This window comes from Hippopotamus amphibius, chromosome 2, assembly GCF_030028045.1.
Source record: "Hippopotamus amphibius kiboko isolate mHipAmp2 chromosome 2, mHipAmp2.hap2, whole genome shotgun sequence".
NCBI classification, from domain to species: Eukaryota; Metazoa; Chordata; class Mammalia; order Artiodactyla; family Hippopotamidae; genus Hippopotamus; species Hippopotamus amphibius.
This window is the reverse complement of record NC_080187.1, coordinates 48995487-49012218: the sequence shown is the minus strand read 5'-3', so window position 1 is coordinate 49012218 and position 16732 is coordinate 48995487. Positions and strand designations below refer to the sequence as shown.

The following is a 16732-nucleotide window of genomic DNA, read 5'->3' as shown; positions in this document are numbered from 1 at the left end:
TGGTTAAGAATCCGCCTACCAATGCAGAGGTCACGGGTTCAATCCCAGCTCCAGGAAGATCCCACATGCCGCGGAGCAACTAAGCCCGTGTGCCAAAAAAAAAAAAAAAAAGTCCTGCAGCCAGGACATGGAAGCAACCTAAATGTCCATCAGCAGAGGAATGGATAAAGATGTGGCACATATATATATACTATGGAATATTACTCAGCAATGAAAAAGAGCAAAATAATGCCATTTGTAGCAACACGGATAAACCTAGAGATTATCACACTGAGTGAACTAAGTCAGACACAGAAAGACAAATATCACGATATCACTTACATGTGGAATCTAAAAAAAAAAAAAAAAAGGTTACAAGTGAACTTATTTACAAAACAGAAGTAGAGTCATGGATGTATTGGGTTGGTCAAAAAGTTTGTTCCAGTTTTTCCGTTCCATCTTAAGGGAAAACCCGAACGAACTTTTTGGCCAACCCAACAGAAAAGAAACATGGTTATTGCAGAGGCAGGGTAGGGATAAACGGAGAGATTGGGACTGACATATATACACTACTATATATAACATAGATAACTAATAAGAACCTGCTATATAACACAGGGAACTCTACTCAATACTCTGTAATGGCGTATATGGGAAAAGAATGTAAAAAAAAAGGGGATATATGTACGTGTATAACTGATTCACTTTGCTGTACACCGAAACTAACACAACATTGTAAATCAACTCCAAAATTAAAAAAACAAACAAACAAAAAAAACCCCAAAGTATTAAATAACGGCTGGGGAAAAAAGAAAGTCATGCAGAACTAGAACCAAACAGGCCTCCCATCCTTCCATGTGACTAGGACAGCACAGCCTTTTAGCAATACGGGTTTTTTTTCTGTTTACCCCCAAACCTGATCAATAGATGAGTCACACCTATTAAACAACTATCCACCAACATGCAGAGATCACTGACTTCTTTCAAACAACTCCAATGCCCTTCCTGTCCTGAGGCAAATTTTTGCCAAAGAGAAAAAACCACCGCACGCATGAATCAGGATGCTGTCTCAGTCTGGGTCCTGTCTGCTCAATTTTAGTGTTACTTACGTTAACCAGAGCAACAGAACAGTTTGAAAATTTCTGACACTTAAAATGAGATATAAAAATTGAAATGAAATGTCCTTAATCTCTGTGACAATTTTTTATTTTACAATTCAATTAAAAATCAGCCCAATGTGAAGGACTGCACATTAAGGAACTTTGATTAAACAGATAGTTACAACTTAAATATATAGTCCAAAAGTATGGTATCAATTCAAATTTAACACACATTTATTTAGTGCTAGGTGTACAATAAGCCTAGTCTCAAAGAATTCATAGTCTAATGGGAAATACAGAGAGAACTAAAATGTAATATATGTAATAAGTGCTATCTTAGTTGTAACAAAGTCCTGTAGGAGCATAGAGAGATGAATTGTGGAAAACACATCACCAAAATGAATGCAGTATGTGGCATTTTTCCATGATAAAACTTTACAGATGGCTCTTAGTAAAACAAACTACTCTGAAAAATGTGTTTGCCACCTCTACTCTTTTGGGCACAAAACAGACTTGGAGGGCTGTGAAGAAGACTCCATACCATAGCCCTGCAAACTGAGGGCAGAGTAAACCTTCCCAAGATGCAATGGCACTTGGGGTTGGGGGATGGAAAAAGGGGGAAAAGGAGGTAGCAGCTGTTTCCTGTTAAAACACTGTGGTGTCAAAACAGGTAAAGGGAGCTTTGTAAAAGGCAGTGGAAAGGTACAAGAAGAAAGGGTTTGATTTACTTTGGGAAGAAAAGCCTGGCCAAAACATGAGCTTTACCAGCACAGTTTTTCTAGAGAGAAAAAAGGCACTCACAGAATGAAAAGGAAGAACATACAAGAGATGGAAAAGATAGAGACCTGCTTTCTTCTTTTCTTACATGAGCCCTAGTAAGGATGTCTGGCAACCTCACCTTACATTTTTCATGGACTGTTTGCAATTTGCTTTGATCTTCAACCCATGACTTCTGAAAAATGCTGAAAGGAATCTCTGCTCTGACTGTTCACTTGTAATGTAAGGTAGATCAGAAGATGATCCTGGGGTAAGACTGCACATCAAACCCTTGGTCACCTTTACCCAAAATCTCATCTTCCACCAATCAGAAACTCTCAATACAAATCCCACATGGGCTCAACAAATATTTGATGAAAAATGAATGAACAGAAGCCTGAAATGACAGGTCTCTGCCTGTCATCTAAGAATTTTATGTTTTTAAGAAAAATCACAGATGTGAATTCACCATCATTCAGTGATACCTGTTTTCTGATTATCTTGAAGAAATACTCCCTTCAACTAATTTTTTACTTCATCCTGGAAAACAATGCTAGCTATTTCTTTCCCTTTTCAAAATGTTAATAGCCATGATGTATACATATGAATATTCAGGTTTTGCTGCAAAACTCATATTTCTGAGCTATAGTTTTCAGCACAGATACACTCATAATACTATTATGTCTTAAAGATTCATTTTTACGTTACAAATTAGCAGCTCTAAAAACATTCAGTTACAAATGTACATGTCTCAAAGCTTATCCAGGAGACATTTCTGTCATCCAAAAACAGTTCATTTATTCTCTTAAGTTATCCCTGTGTATGTGTATGTGAAACAATTTAAGGCACACAGTTGAATCCCTGCTTCACCAAGGAGATGAAATCCCTAAGTGTATACAATACCTGTATTTAACAAAAGGATGTGCCCCTTTGACCAGAATGACCACTGTCATAATATTCCATAGAATATCCCACTTTCATAAGGTTTTCTTTGCTCATTAGCATATGGCTGAAATAGGGAAGCCAGAAAGATTGTACATAACACACTAAAAATACACTCGAGATGACATGATAACCCTAGATATTAGCCCATCTCTCTTCTGCCATTTAGCATCTGTCTTACTATGCTCGTAAATACTAACGGGTACAAGTGATTCAGAGGACATAGAAGAACCATCTCAACCATAGCCTGCTCTCAATGAAATAAGCAGTACCAGAAAAGCAAGGTGCTTGAGTTAGATTACCACACACTGTGTTGCATATATATAAACCAGAATGCTTACAAACGTGAATACAAAAAAACCGAAGCACTTTCATATTATTTACCTGTGAGCCTGCAGCTGCATTATTAATCAGATTATTGTTGGGATGAGCAATCCAGAAAGTCGAAACAGCCCTGAAAGGCATTTTTGAAGGCGGTTTAAACATTCGTTGGGAAAAAAAACTCCCACCTACTAAAAACCTCCCCCAAAACATCTTCCCCAAAAGCCAACAGGCCTTGACCATCATGCGTCAAACATGAGCTTTTCACCCTGCCAGTTACTCACATACAGTCAGTGGCAGGCACAGGGATGTAATTTCCAAACACTTTTTCCCGCATGGTGGTGCACATGGAGTTATTCCTATCGGTAGGAAGGAGGGTGCCTGGTTTGGTGAGGAGTCCCAGATTGTGGAACAAAGTGTTTCTCTGTTCAATACCATCTTCCAAAAAGAAACAATGACCTAGTGTGTCAAATCCGATGGTGTCTTTTATCTGCAGAAATACAAGCGTAGAACGTCATTGGTAATGAGATTGACTGTAGTTCAAGTGACAAGTGCTATTCATGAGGCATGCTCAGCACAAAAGCAAAAAGAAGTTTTCATCTTAGCTGATGGGGCAGAGTCAAATGTCAGGGTTCACTGATCTCTTAAGAGAATAGAGAAAAACAGCAGAACTCTCGGTAAAGCAGGACAGAGTAAGACGTGGTATAACAGCTTACTTATATAAAACGGAGAAGTCATGAGTGTGGGAAGACATTCGGGAACCTTTCTGAAACCTTGAAAATGTTAAAGTATGTGGGCCGAGCGATGGGATTCAGAATGTCCTGCTTGAGCAGTGGAGGAGCTAAGGGTGCGGGGCGTGGAGACTAATATCACCCTGTTTGGCCCTGAAGGACGGCTGGTTAGCCAAAGACGGGTAAGATTCCTCAGAGGAGGAACAACCTAAGACAGGCACAGCCGCAGAGGGGCCAACAGGGGTGGTGCATAGAGCCTCCCTTATATCACCCTGTTTGGCCCTGGAGGATGACTGGTTAGCCAGAGACGGGTAAGATTCCTCAAGGGAGGAACAACCTAAGACAGGCACAGTCGCAGAGGGGCCAACACGGGTGGGGCACAGACCCCTAATATCTGAGAGAGGTCTCCTGCCCCCAGGGCTGTTTTGCTCTCCAGGCCCAGCTCAGATCCACACCTGCTCAACTCGGACCCAGGAAGCAAACAAAGATAATTGCCTCAGTCATGTGAGGCTTTTGATGGTTTATGGGTGTAACCTGAGAATGTTAGCCCACGAACTCAATAAAAGCAACCTGGGATGAGTCAGCAGGGCTCTTGATCCGAGAGGTCTTGAGCCCCCCGGTCCCACTTTTCTCTTCAGTCTGTGTCTGTGTCTTCTTCAAGCTTGCGGCACCCGTCACTCACCTCGAGTCGCCGAGCTGGTCTCGGCACATGAGAATGAAGGAAAGTTAATTGTTTCCATAATACGCATCAACATAACGTGAGGCTCCTTACCAGCAAGCCATTTGTCCCGTGCACAGTTATGCACCTTGAGAAGCTGTGATGAATAGATAAGCCGTCCACAAATGTTGCATGTCTGTACCCTCCTTTATAATCCACGTCTCCACACAGGTGGAAATGAATAGGATATCGCCCCAGGTGCTGCTGACCCATGTGTTTCAATTCCACGTGAGAAAGATGGACTGATGTAAAATTTTTCTTTATCTATAAGACAAGACAACCAATATCAAACTAATACATAAGCAAAAGAGCTTAAGCAAAGTAGTTCCGAACAGCAAAGTAGCAAAAATATTGTTTTAATAGAAAATATCTGAAGGAGACTAGACATGAAAGCATTTTTCTTTCACGTTCTGTTTTCCTGGTTCTCCAGGTCATAATTTAGCAAATGCTTCTTTACGTAAGTGAATACTTTTAAAGCACAATAAAAATAGCCTCTTATTAGGAATAAAGGAAATGTAACGAGGAAAGCTACAGAAATGATTTCAGTATATATGTTTGGGTTTGCTCAAATATTGTGGCCATTTCCAGTCTTGTCTTGTTCTTTCATTTCTATGATTTCCACCACAGTTTGATAAATAATTATTTCTAAATCCTCCCTCAATGTTTTAGTTAGCACATAATGTTGTTTACTTGAGTTCTTTTTAAAAATGCCTCTATGATCCACCACTTGAGCAGTCTCAATATTTACAAACACTGGATTTTTAATCACACTACTAAAAACAAAGAAATGACACTGACCAACATTTCAGAAATCAGTGCAACAGAAACGCAGCCAACAATAATAGTCTACTCAATGCACAAAAACTGATTTTAAGACATGTAGCCAAAATGCAGCCCAGGAGTCCAATAGATTAGTGCATAGAGAAATGCTTAGCACATAGTAAGTGTTCAGTACTTCCACAGAATAAAAATCTGCATACAAAAAATATCTTTACAGAAACATATTTGAATGTGTACTGCTTACCCTTTCATAATATGTTTTTTTTTAAAAACTGATTCTTTCACAGATTGCATGCATGATACTGAGATTTTTTTATATCTGTATAATTGGTTCTTCCCAGTGTAAACTGAGTTAGTCCTTCACAGGACAGTTCTTAAATGGTTTAACTATGGGTCCAGATCAACTAAATAAAGATATAACTTCATCTTTTAATCATCTAAAACCTCATTATCATTGGATAGAGAAATAAAATACGATTTTAGAAGTCATACAGAGCTCATTCCAAAACTTGAAAGTTTTTTCAAACATGTACTTAGCAGCCAAGGTTTCAAAGAGTTCATTATATCCTTTTGCCTACCATGACATGTCCCCCAAAGGTATCATAATCAAAGAATTGGCACTGGTTTTCACCGTAGCATGAGTCTTCCATTTCTCCTCGGATTACAACATTGCGGGTCAGAATTCCAACCTCAGCTCTCATGTCTACACCATCTATAATCTCACCCATGTGCAGGAACTGAGGCGTTTCTGATTGATGAGGGCAAGGTAAAAAAAACATTAGAACAATGAAAACATAAAACTTATGTCAAAAAGACAGTCTTCTTTATTCTATAACTACAAGACATTATTAAAATTTGTTTGCTTCTATTCTTCAATACCGCAGGCGCACAGAATCCCAGGAAGCAAAGATTTTAAGGATTATCTAGTCTAATCACCCACTCAATGCCTTAACCCTCACTACCAGCTATCAAACCCACACACAGAGAGCTTGCTCCTTCCTGAAGCAGTGCAGTCCTCTCTTGAACAGTACCAATAATCTGGAGTCTAACCAAGAATCCATGCTCTTTCTCTCTCTCTCTCTGCTTCCTGTCCATATGCTCTTGTTCTACTCCCTTGAGGAAACATGAAGACCCCCAATGCATGTTGAATCTAGGAAAACTAATGGTTTTGTAGATGTTGATAACAGAGTGTCAAGTTGTTTTTGCTTCTACTTCAAAGCTAAAGTAATCTGCATCTGGACATTAACAGTACAGAAATAACCATCTTTTCTTTCCCACTTCTCATTTTAATATTATTATGCACTTTAAAATTTTGACCTTTCTTGGAAGCTTAGAAATACTTTAATAACAAGCTTTTATCTGATCTTTGCTATATAGATTCAGGAAGGAAAAATACAAATAAATCAAGGAGTTGAGATCATGAAGACTCATTATCAAGTAGGCTTGTTAACAAGAGTGGGAATTTCCAAATGAAATTAATGCCAGATGGTATCACGGTTTTTCAGTTTTTTGTTTTCTGCTTATGCCTTGTATTGTCAAGAAGGAAAAGTACAACACTGAAGGAAGCAGGAAAAAACTGCTAAGTGAGCCAATCCCATTTTTTAAAGCAAAAAATTTTTCTTTAACCTTTGAAGCTCTAAATTACCCACTGAGTGAGTACTTATCAAATAGTTACTATAAATTCTTTTGTTTTGTATCATAAATGTATAATTTTTATTACAGAAGCAAGGAAAGCTTATGAGTGAAATGCCCAATGAATCCCATAATTGAGGCAATGAAGGAAGAAGCTTTGCCTATTACCAGGCTCAAAATAAGTACCTGGTAAAGGTCAGTCATCCTTTCTAAACACAGCTTACAGTAAGAATCTCATTTTACACTGCTTTCTTTCAAAAAATATATTATTCAAGATTAAGATAGGAAATGCAGTTTCATAAAAATACCTTTTTGGTTCCATTTTAAATATTAGTGAGATCTACTTTTTGCCAAGAAAGTAGCCACTCAAAAACCATGAGTTTCATTTTTTTAATTAAAAAAACAAAGACTTCTATTAAAAAAATGAGTGCAGTTTACTATTATTTAATAGTGGAAAATTAATAAGAAAGAAGTTAGAAAGGATCTTAAAAAAAAAAATCAATCCATCTAGTCTGCATCTTTTTTCTTTTTTTAATGTAGAAACTGGCACAAAAACATCAATTTGCCTATAACACATCATTAACAGCAACATTATTGCTCAGTGACTACTCTTATCTAACATCCTCTGGGACTCTAGTGTTCAAAGCACCCACTGCTAAGACCTTCAATACTGATGACGATGATGAAGGACGGAAAAACAAAGAATTCCAGGAATCATCTCAAGAAGAGTATTTTCCAAGAAGCCTTCTGAGCAGTCTGATACCTTTGACTTTGACCTGGAAGCGGTTGCACTCGGGACAGGGTAGAAGAGTGAACTCCTCTGCTTGGTACATGGAATAGTCTGTGCTTGCAACCACAATCTGATCTCCAGGTTTCCAGCTACTAACATCATCCAACAGATGAAGCTTCACTCCATCCACAACCTCTACCCGGAAACCTGAAAGAGAAACACCTAAACCAAAAAACAAGAAAGTGATTTTTTTTGTCTAAAATCAACCCCCTCACTGATTCACAAATCAAAAGTTAAGATAAACACAAGTCAGCAATGCTTCAATTTGATCCATGCACAGGTTAAGACAGGACATTAGCACACACATAATTTTTTTTTAACAATAAACTGCACATATTTAAAGAGCACACACGTAATCTTAATAATAAGAATAAAAGCTTGTCCTAGGCAATCTCTCATCTCTGTGCCTTTGCGCATCCTTTAGTCGTACCTACACTGTCCTTCCACTCTTAATTCACCAACCAAGATACCATTCATTTTATAAAGTTCAGGCGAACCTTTAAGGACTTCCCAAACATCCTTGCTGGAAGTAGCCTTTCTCTCCAGTATTGTCATTCTGGTATTCTCTCTGGTATGATTCATATCATTCACATGGGAAGACAGCTCACCTCCTTGGGAGCTACATCAGTGAAGGCAGCAAAGTAGACCCATCTGTGTGTTCACTGCTCTGTCTCATAGTGCAGACTCATAAATGTCTACTGAAGGGACGCGTGTCCCCACTATTATCTGCAATGTGACCTAAAGGCTACATGACAGTGCCCCAGTCCAACTCAGCTCCTTTCCTGGGATAATGTCAGGCTTGTAATCCAGGGACTACTAATTATTGATCTCTTGTAATAACACCTTTTGAAATTCAGAGTTGGTTCCCAACTAGGCAGATGAAAACTGGAAAGTGGATCCGACATCTCCATAACTTAGACTCTTTAACGTGCAACCAAGTGTAGAAGCATTTCCTGCTTCTAAAATGTCCACGACATAATCTGTCATAGTCCAAAAGCTGATTTAATGCAAATGAATATGGAATAGATGGAAGCTATGGAAAATACGGAAATGTGGGAAAACACCACATTTCAAAGATATCTGTTTCCTAACTATCCGTACTTCACTATCATCCTGCTAATTAACTGGCAAGCTACTCTGGGGCTACTTTAAGATACTGACTCTAAAAGTCGATGACAGGAGTAAAAAACCACATTTACTTAAGTTAGGAGAATAAAAAAGAGGGAAATTTAGGCAAGGCACAAAGAATAACACAAATATCCTTACAGTCTTGAGGATATCCTGATAAAACCTAACCTGAGCAAGTCTTGAATTCTGCTCCTTTAGACTCTGATCTACCATGCTTTCCTGTTTCTACAAAGCACCCAAAAAAAAGGAAAAGAAGAAAAAAGGAACCTTATAAATGTAAAGTGTTTTCTTTTTTTATATGTTTCTTACATATAAATACTAAAGCCTATAATGGAATTTTGTCTAAATAATAATAATAACTCTAACAATAACGATAGCTAACAGTTGTGGGATTTCACATACATAATAACCTTTCATCAAAACAGTTTTGAGATATAGGAGCTATTATATGCATTAGAGATAAAGAAACAAAATGCCAGGGAGCCTAACAACTGAAAAATGATAAGAGCCCACAAATGAATGCTAATTTAATTCCAGAGTTCAGTTTCCTAAACTCTATACCATTCTGCCTTCCCAAGAATCAAAACAGGCAGGTTAAGAGCAAAGATAAGCAAAAACCTCATGGCAGCAATGACAATCACTACCCCAAATTTCAGATTTTACCAAAAAGAATTATCTAAAAAAAAAGCAACTATGAAACATTAATTTTTTCATATAAAATTTCGATAATGCTTTAAAAAAAGATTTCTAGATAAATAAGTTTTGACTTAAAAGGTCATTAGAATTTGCTTCTGTTAAAAAAAAAGGCTAGGTTACATGGAGAAAATCTGTATTGTTCAATAATTCCTCACTTTTTTCTCGCTGTAGAAGAAAATCCTACCTGAGACATCTCCTATTAGCACTACTGAATTGGAAGTATGAAAGGAAATAAGTTCATCCTCTTTGCTTCCTAGAGAGAATTTCTATCTCTTCCAGAAAATAGGAGCCACTCAGAACACAGAACACAAACAATATCCTACAATAGATAGCTAGAATGTTCCTTCTTGCAGAAAAGAGTAATCATTGGTAATGTGGAAGTGAAAGCAAAATTTCCCACTAAGGAAATGTTGACTCAAGGTTTGTCAGTAACTAATCCTCTGCCTGGAGTCTTACTGGAAGCAGTTCCACTAAACTCTTCATGCAGGTCCAAATTCCTGCCCCGAAATACTTCTCATCTACCTGTGCTTTTTGCCAGAGGCAACCATGATGCAGTCAAAAGAGCAGCAGTCTTGGAGGCAGAAAGCTGAGGTTTGATTCCAGCTTCCTGATCCATAATAGACACCATCTCCTCACCTCAAACTCAGAAGGCTGCTTGGAGGGAAAGTATGAAAGTCCCTGTTACATACCAGGAACTCTTGTTTGTTTTTTAAAGCAAAAGACTTTCTCTCTTTAATTACAAGGATACAAAATACACCGTTATAACCCAAGTCATGTGTGCATTATTGTTAAAATAACTAACCTTTATTTAGTGCTTACTGTATACACTGTGTTAAAACCTTCATATTCTTTACGTATGATACTCACAGCAGCCCTATGCAGTAGTTTCAGTTATTATCCCCATTTTTCAGATGAGGATACTGAGAGTTAGGAAGTTAAAATCACATGCCCATCATCACATATAAGTAGAAGATCTGGGATATGAACCCAGGCATTCTGTCTCCAGAAATCCATTTCAGTGAATACTTTGCTACAGTGCTGCTCAAAACAGAGGTATGTACTCAGTCTAAAATAAACCTTTTTGGCTAATTACAGATGTAATAAAGCCCATTTTAATTACTCATTTCACATTAATTTTGGTATAAGATTGGGTTGGACAATAGAGGTGGTGGGCAAGCACAGACATGAGGCTGCCAATCCACCTGGAGCCAAAAAAATCTAGCAGCAAAGTCAGTAAGCACAGCAATTCTGCAGTGAACATCCTAAAAAGAAAAAAGTCAGAGCATCAGTGCTAGACATAATAGTTCTTCTGAAAGGTGGATTATAATTTTAAAAATATGCTGAAGAAAAAGTAAAGACCTAGGGTAACTTTACAATATATTATTTAAGGAGAGGAGTAGGATGAATTGGGAGATTGAGATTGCCATATATACATTACCAATAAGAAAAAAAATATCAAATTGTACACTTTAAATATATGCAGTTTATTGTAAGTCAGTTATATCTCAATAAAAGTTCTTTAAAAAAAAGGAGAGGAAAGTAGGTTAAAACAAAATGAACACTAGGGGAGAGAACATAGATTGAAAAATGCTAATTAACTCTGAATGATAGGGTTAAACATTAATTTTAACTCAGTAGTTTTCTGTGTTTTCCAATTTGTCCATAAGATAAATGTAGTCGCTGGATTATCAAGGAAAAATTGCTAGGAAAACAAGTAATTTGCTTACACAGCATGTGTTCAAAGGTAATATTTGCCAACACATCTATATAATGAGAAGATCCAAAGTACAAGATCATTTCACTGTCACAGACTATAACCAAAGACAACTTACCCTATCACATCTGGTACCAAACCCAGGAAACAAATCCATTAACCACACCATATGACTCAAGAATGAAGAACAGAAGTCCAATTGGGGGTGCCTAAACTAGACCATTTTCTAGTCCAGAAAAAACTCTTGAGGATAAAAGATTAAGTACAGCAGGGAAACTATAGGTTTCATCTTTAACCAGTTGAGAAATCGAAATAGACTGTCATTTGAACACAGTACCGTTTAAAAAAAAATCCGTCACAATACTTACCAATGTCTTACAAGAATATAAATTATACTCGCCTACCTTCAATCCATTCACTATAAGCTGTCACAGAGAACTTCTGACCATCCACAGTATGAAATTCTCTTTGGGCAAGAGCCTTCCCTCCACTACTATGATTCTCGTAGTTTCTCACAGATTCATTACAAGAAGTACTTCCACCATCAATGACACCAACCAAAGCCCAAGCTTGCCTAGAAGGAAGAAGAGCAGGTGCCTTTGATTATTTGTCATGCTACTGACCCAAATCCCTGACACAGATGTCACGACAGGTGCTGTTAATTCTATTTCATTTTTGTCAATCCCTCCACGTCGTTTTCCAAACGTGGTTCCAAGTCCAAACTTGAATGAAATAACTGACATCACAGAAGGAAATGCACCTGGATTTTAAATCCTTGTTTGTCCAGCTCTGTAACAGGTGAAACACTGATGACTAGGACTTCAATTAATCATTGCTTTCCTTCCTCAATGCACACCCATTTCATTCATGTATGATTCTGGGCACAAACCCATTTCTTTTTAAATGATTATTACCTGCTCTCTTTTCTACTCTCCTCTCTGCTATGTTCTCAAATCTAGCTGCATAATAGAATCACATGGGAGCTCTAGGAATATATCCATGCTTAGACCCAGCCCATACCGATGCAACCAACATCTCTACAGGTAGGGCCTGACATTAGTCTGGTTTTAAAGTTCCCCAGATGCTATGATTGTGCAGCCACACTGGAGAACCACTGAGTAGAAGCGGTGGTTCTCAAACTTTGTAGGCATCAGGATCACCTGGAGGGCTTGTTAAATCAGATTGCTGGGCCCCACCTTCTGATTGTTTGAGGTGGAGCCATAGAATTTGCTTTTATGACAAGTTCCCAGGTGATGCTGAGGCTGCCAGTCTGGGAATCACACCAAGAACCTCTGAGTCACAGCTGGGAGGTTACAGCACTCAACCTTGACTGCACACACTGCATGGGCGGAGATGTCCGACCCTTCTGAAATCCTGATGTAAATGATGTAAGGTGGGCCCTGGGCGTGGGATTTTTTTTAAGATCTCAGGTGTGAGAACAGGGCTGAGAACCACTGGATTATTGGTTTCTTAAAATTCTTAAATTAAAGCTGTAGAATCACTATCCAATAGATTTAAAATTTTACATGCTTTATATCTATTTGTTGAAAGCAGTATGTTTCAAAAACACCATTTTATTTCTGTGATACTGTAATAAACATCCCAGGGACTTTGCTCAAGCTTGTGGCCAATATCAATCAAAAAAAAAAAAGAACAAAGATAAAAAATCAGAAAATTTGCCTTAAGACTTCTGGTTTAAAACATGAAAAGAAATATATCAACTTCCTACTGTAGGAAAAAGAAAATGCCAAATGTAATCTATGCTAGACAGATGGCTGGATAGTCACCGATGAAAGTTAACCAAAGCATGCCTACAACCTTACAAATTCCATACCCGCCCCTGCGTGGATTAGCTAGTCTTTGGCTGACCATGCTTTAAAGCTCTATTTATATTCCTTGATACAGCAGAAAGAATCAAATGAAGAATGTCTCAATTTATTATCTCCTATGTGAGAGGGAAGGACAGGAAGAATATCAGAGGCTTCCTTTATTTACCAGAACTGCCTCAGCAACTGTAAAACAATGTTCTATTGACATTATCTCCAAAACACTCCTACTTCCCTCCTCCACTTGAGGAAAATTTCAACGTGCCAGAATATTATCTTCAAAGGGGCATGTTTATGTGCCCTGGAGATAATGTCAATGAAATGGAACGTTGGCAAAGGATCACAACTCTAATTCCTCCCTCAAATCAGCAGCAATATTTTAAAGGGAGTTTGGAAACAGTACGGAGAGGAACCCAAGAAAGTCAAACAAAATATTCATAGCTAATGATTGCACAAATCTAGAACAATAATGACATAAAGAAACAAAAGTTGTAATCTCTGGTATTACTGGATAATGAAATAAAGGAGATGTCTGACTTCAAACAGACCACGCTTCCATTCTTAGGTCTATAAATGATAGAAATATGTGCACATGAGCACGAAGAGACGGATAAAAGAACACTCAGAGAAGCACATCTTATGAGAAAGGTATGAACTAAACAACCACCCAGATGTCCAGCAGTAAATACACTGTGCTACAGCCATACAGCAGAAAACAAACAATGATGAAAATGAGCCACCCTGCATGCACCAACATAAACGACACTCGATAACAAGGTTGAGCCAAGAAGTCAGATGCAAAATATGACACATTGTCTGCTTCCATTTATATGAAGTTCAAAGACAGGCAAATCTGAACTTTAGTGTCCTCTACAAGTCCAGGGGAGTGGTTTACCTTTGGTAAACAGAGACAGTGATCAGTGAACAGGAGGGAATACGACAGGGGCTTCCAGGCCACTGGCAATCTTCTCCTTCTTGACCTGGGTGGTAGCTACCCCGGTATCACATGGTGATGTCATTAAACTATACATTCTTGTTTTTAGCACTTTTCTGTATATGCATAATATTTAATTAAACCAAAAAACAAACAAAACACCTCTGAGGTTTTGCACATGTTATTCCCTCTGTCTAGAAAGCCCTCTTTCTCTACAGCCTACACAGCACACTCCTAAACTTCCCTCAGACCTCTCACATTTGGGAAGCCTGGACTGATTCCCCAAGGCTTCTTCGATTTACACTCCCATCACTGCCTGTAGCTGCACTAAGTGTCTCAATTGTACGATCCTCTTCTACTTAGGTCTCTGTTTATCCGCCAGATTAAAAGAGGACTCTGCGACAGTGTCCTTTCATGTAAGCATCTATGCGTACCCAGCACTAACCATTTCCTAAATATTCCATGGGTGAGTAAAAAGCATTTTAAAAACATTACAGATCCTTTTTCTTCACTAATTTTTGTCTTTTCTCTACAATATATAGATAATATATATATAGATAATATTCCATTCCAACACTGACCAAAGAAAAAATAACCAGATCAACCAACCATCAAAGGAAAAAAATAATAACTAGATCATTTCAACATGAGAGTTTTGAAGTCCTCTTATTCTTCACTGCAGATATTCCCTGACTTTACTGTGAACAGTAAGCAGAATTAAAACTTCTGGGTTTTTTTGAATTAAATGTTGAGCCAGCTACTTCCGCAGAACCCAGAACTGCATTAGGAAATCATGATTAACTAGAATATGGCACAAGAACACAAGAATAAATTGTAGGAATTAATCCTACTATCTGGATGAAGCTCCTAGCCTCCAACTTGTGCTTCCTCACACGTGCCAGGCCCCATAGGCCTGTGTCAACCAAACAAGCAGATTCAAATTGAAGGATTCGAAAGAAGGAAGGAAGGAAGGAAGGAAGGAAGGAAGCAAGGAAGGGAGGGAGGGAGGGAGGGTAGGAAGGAAGGAAGGAAGGAAGGAAGGAAGGAAGGAAGGAAGGAAGGAAGAAAGAAAGAAAGAAAGAAAGAAAGAAAGAAAGAAAGAAAGAAAGAAAGAAAGAAAGAAAGAAAGAAAAGGGAAAGAAAGAACCCCTGCTCAAGCTTTTAAGACAACTTTTACGCTTTAGCATGGAATTTCAACTCATAAAGTGCCTCCATTAGCCTGAGTTTCATATGAACTTCAGGAGATAAATAAAAGAAGGAAGTCGATAACATCCTTAAACTGCCTGATTGCTTTTCAGTACCACATTTCTGTTCTTAATTTTTCACAAGCCCGATGCTAAGGTTCACAAAGTGCTTCATAAACCAAAGCCAAGAAAAGAACTTTGTAAACAGTATTCTGTCCTCCAGTGCAAAGCAAGAGGCAACCAGACTTTCAAATAGTAGTGGCCATTCTGACCCCTGAAGTCAGACTGTGAAGTGCTTCATTTCTTTCTCCATCCCGCTCTCCTCTCACACAGACACAGACTCTAATACACAGCAGGGAGGAAAGTAAAGAGATACGCATGCCCACCTGTAGCCCAGCCCTTGGATCAGCTTACTGCCCAGCCGGTCCTGGATCATCTGTATGGTTCCTTGCAGCAGGCTTTTGACTGCTGAATCTCCAACAGCTATGGCAACAATGCGTCCTGGATCCTGGTCTCTCAGGAATTTCTGAAGTCGCCTGCTTTCGTTGTGGTATTCGTGGGTATCAAACCTCTCAATTTCCAAAATTTTTGCTGTGTCTTGGTCAATGACCCTCACATTGAGGCCCCTGGAAAAGTCTTTTTCAAAGGCATGGGAGCCAAAGGTCAAGCCTGAAGAACTCAGAGTTCTCACCAACAATGTCCACGATGCCTTTTGTGCCCCATGTAATTCCAGTGTCCCACCGGCTTCCACACCAATAAATTTTTTGCCAAATGTTGGCATACTTTCACCTTCATCTGACTTGCCATACAAGACAATTGTCGCTTCGGATTTATAGCGGCATTTTTCTGCTCCAATATGAAGCGCCCCACCATCCTTGATCAGGATGTAACGAGTCCTCAAAGTAATATTTCTGGATCCATCTTTATCATCCCCAAATACAAGCAGTCCTGAAGGGAATAACACTAAGTAAGCCATCTTCTGAAATACTTTTTGCAGGTACAGAGAAACAAACTTCATCTTAAGAGGAGAAAAAAGCACTTCCACAGTTAAGTTGGGAAAAAGAATTTACTAAAAATCTGCTTAGAAAATTGAATCTGTTTTCAAAACATTTAAAGGAAGAAATGGAGAGTTCATATCTCAACACCCTAAAAATGTCCGTGTATGAATTTCAATCCATTCACTTTAAAGATAAATCATTTCTAGAAAAATATCTAAGCTACAAATCCCAATCTCGTTTTAACATATGTTAACCCACATTAACTCTCTCATCACTCTCCATAGTTTATAACAAAGATTTCGGTATGAGAGATGAACTTCTGGAACTACTTCCTTTTCTATAAATTAAGGGTCTTGAGTGATTTCTAAGGCCCTTTTAGCTCTTGAATTCTACTGTTCTACCTTAGGAACTTTTTCTGTCTCCACAGTTAGAGTGACCCCACATCCTAAAAACTAAGAATAGTTTTCTACATAAAGAACATCAAATGTTGCCCTGTAGTAAAG

General features: G+C 38.4%; 1 protein-coding gene across 5 annotated transcripts in view; it reads right to left on the bottom strand.

The window, feature by feature from the left end:
- Positions 1-16732, bottom strand: part of CEMIP2 (cell migration inducing hyaluronidase 2) — a 74214-nt gene that overhangs the window by 36395 nt on the left and 21087 nt on the right. For all 5 annotated transcript variants that reach the window (XM_057723715.1, XM_057723716.1, XM_057723713.1 and 2 more), the window contains 7 exons: positions 15618-16179; positions 11692-11861; positions 7723-7911; positions 5906-6075; positions 4602-4811; positions 3383-3588; positions 3162-3231 (listed from right to left, as the gene is read on the bottom strand). In XM_057723715.1, coding sequence (XP_057579698.1) covers positions 3162-3231; positions 3383-3588; positions 4602-4811; positions 5906-6075; positions 7723-7911; positions 11692-11861; positions 15618-16179 — 1577 coding nt within the window. The remainder of the gene's footprint in view (positions 1-3161; positions 3232-3382; positions 3589-4601; positions 4812-5905; positions 6076-7722; positions 7912-11691; positions 11862-15617; positions 16180-16732) is intronic.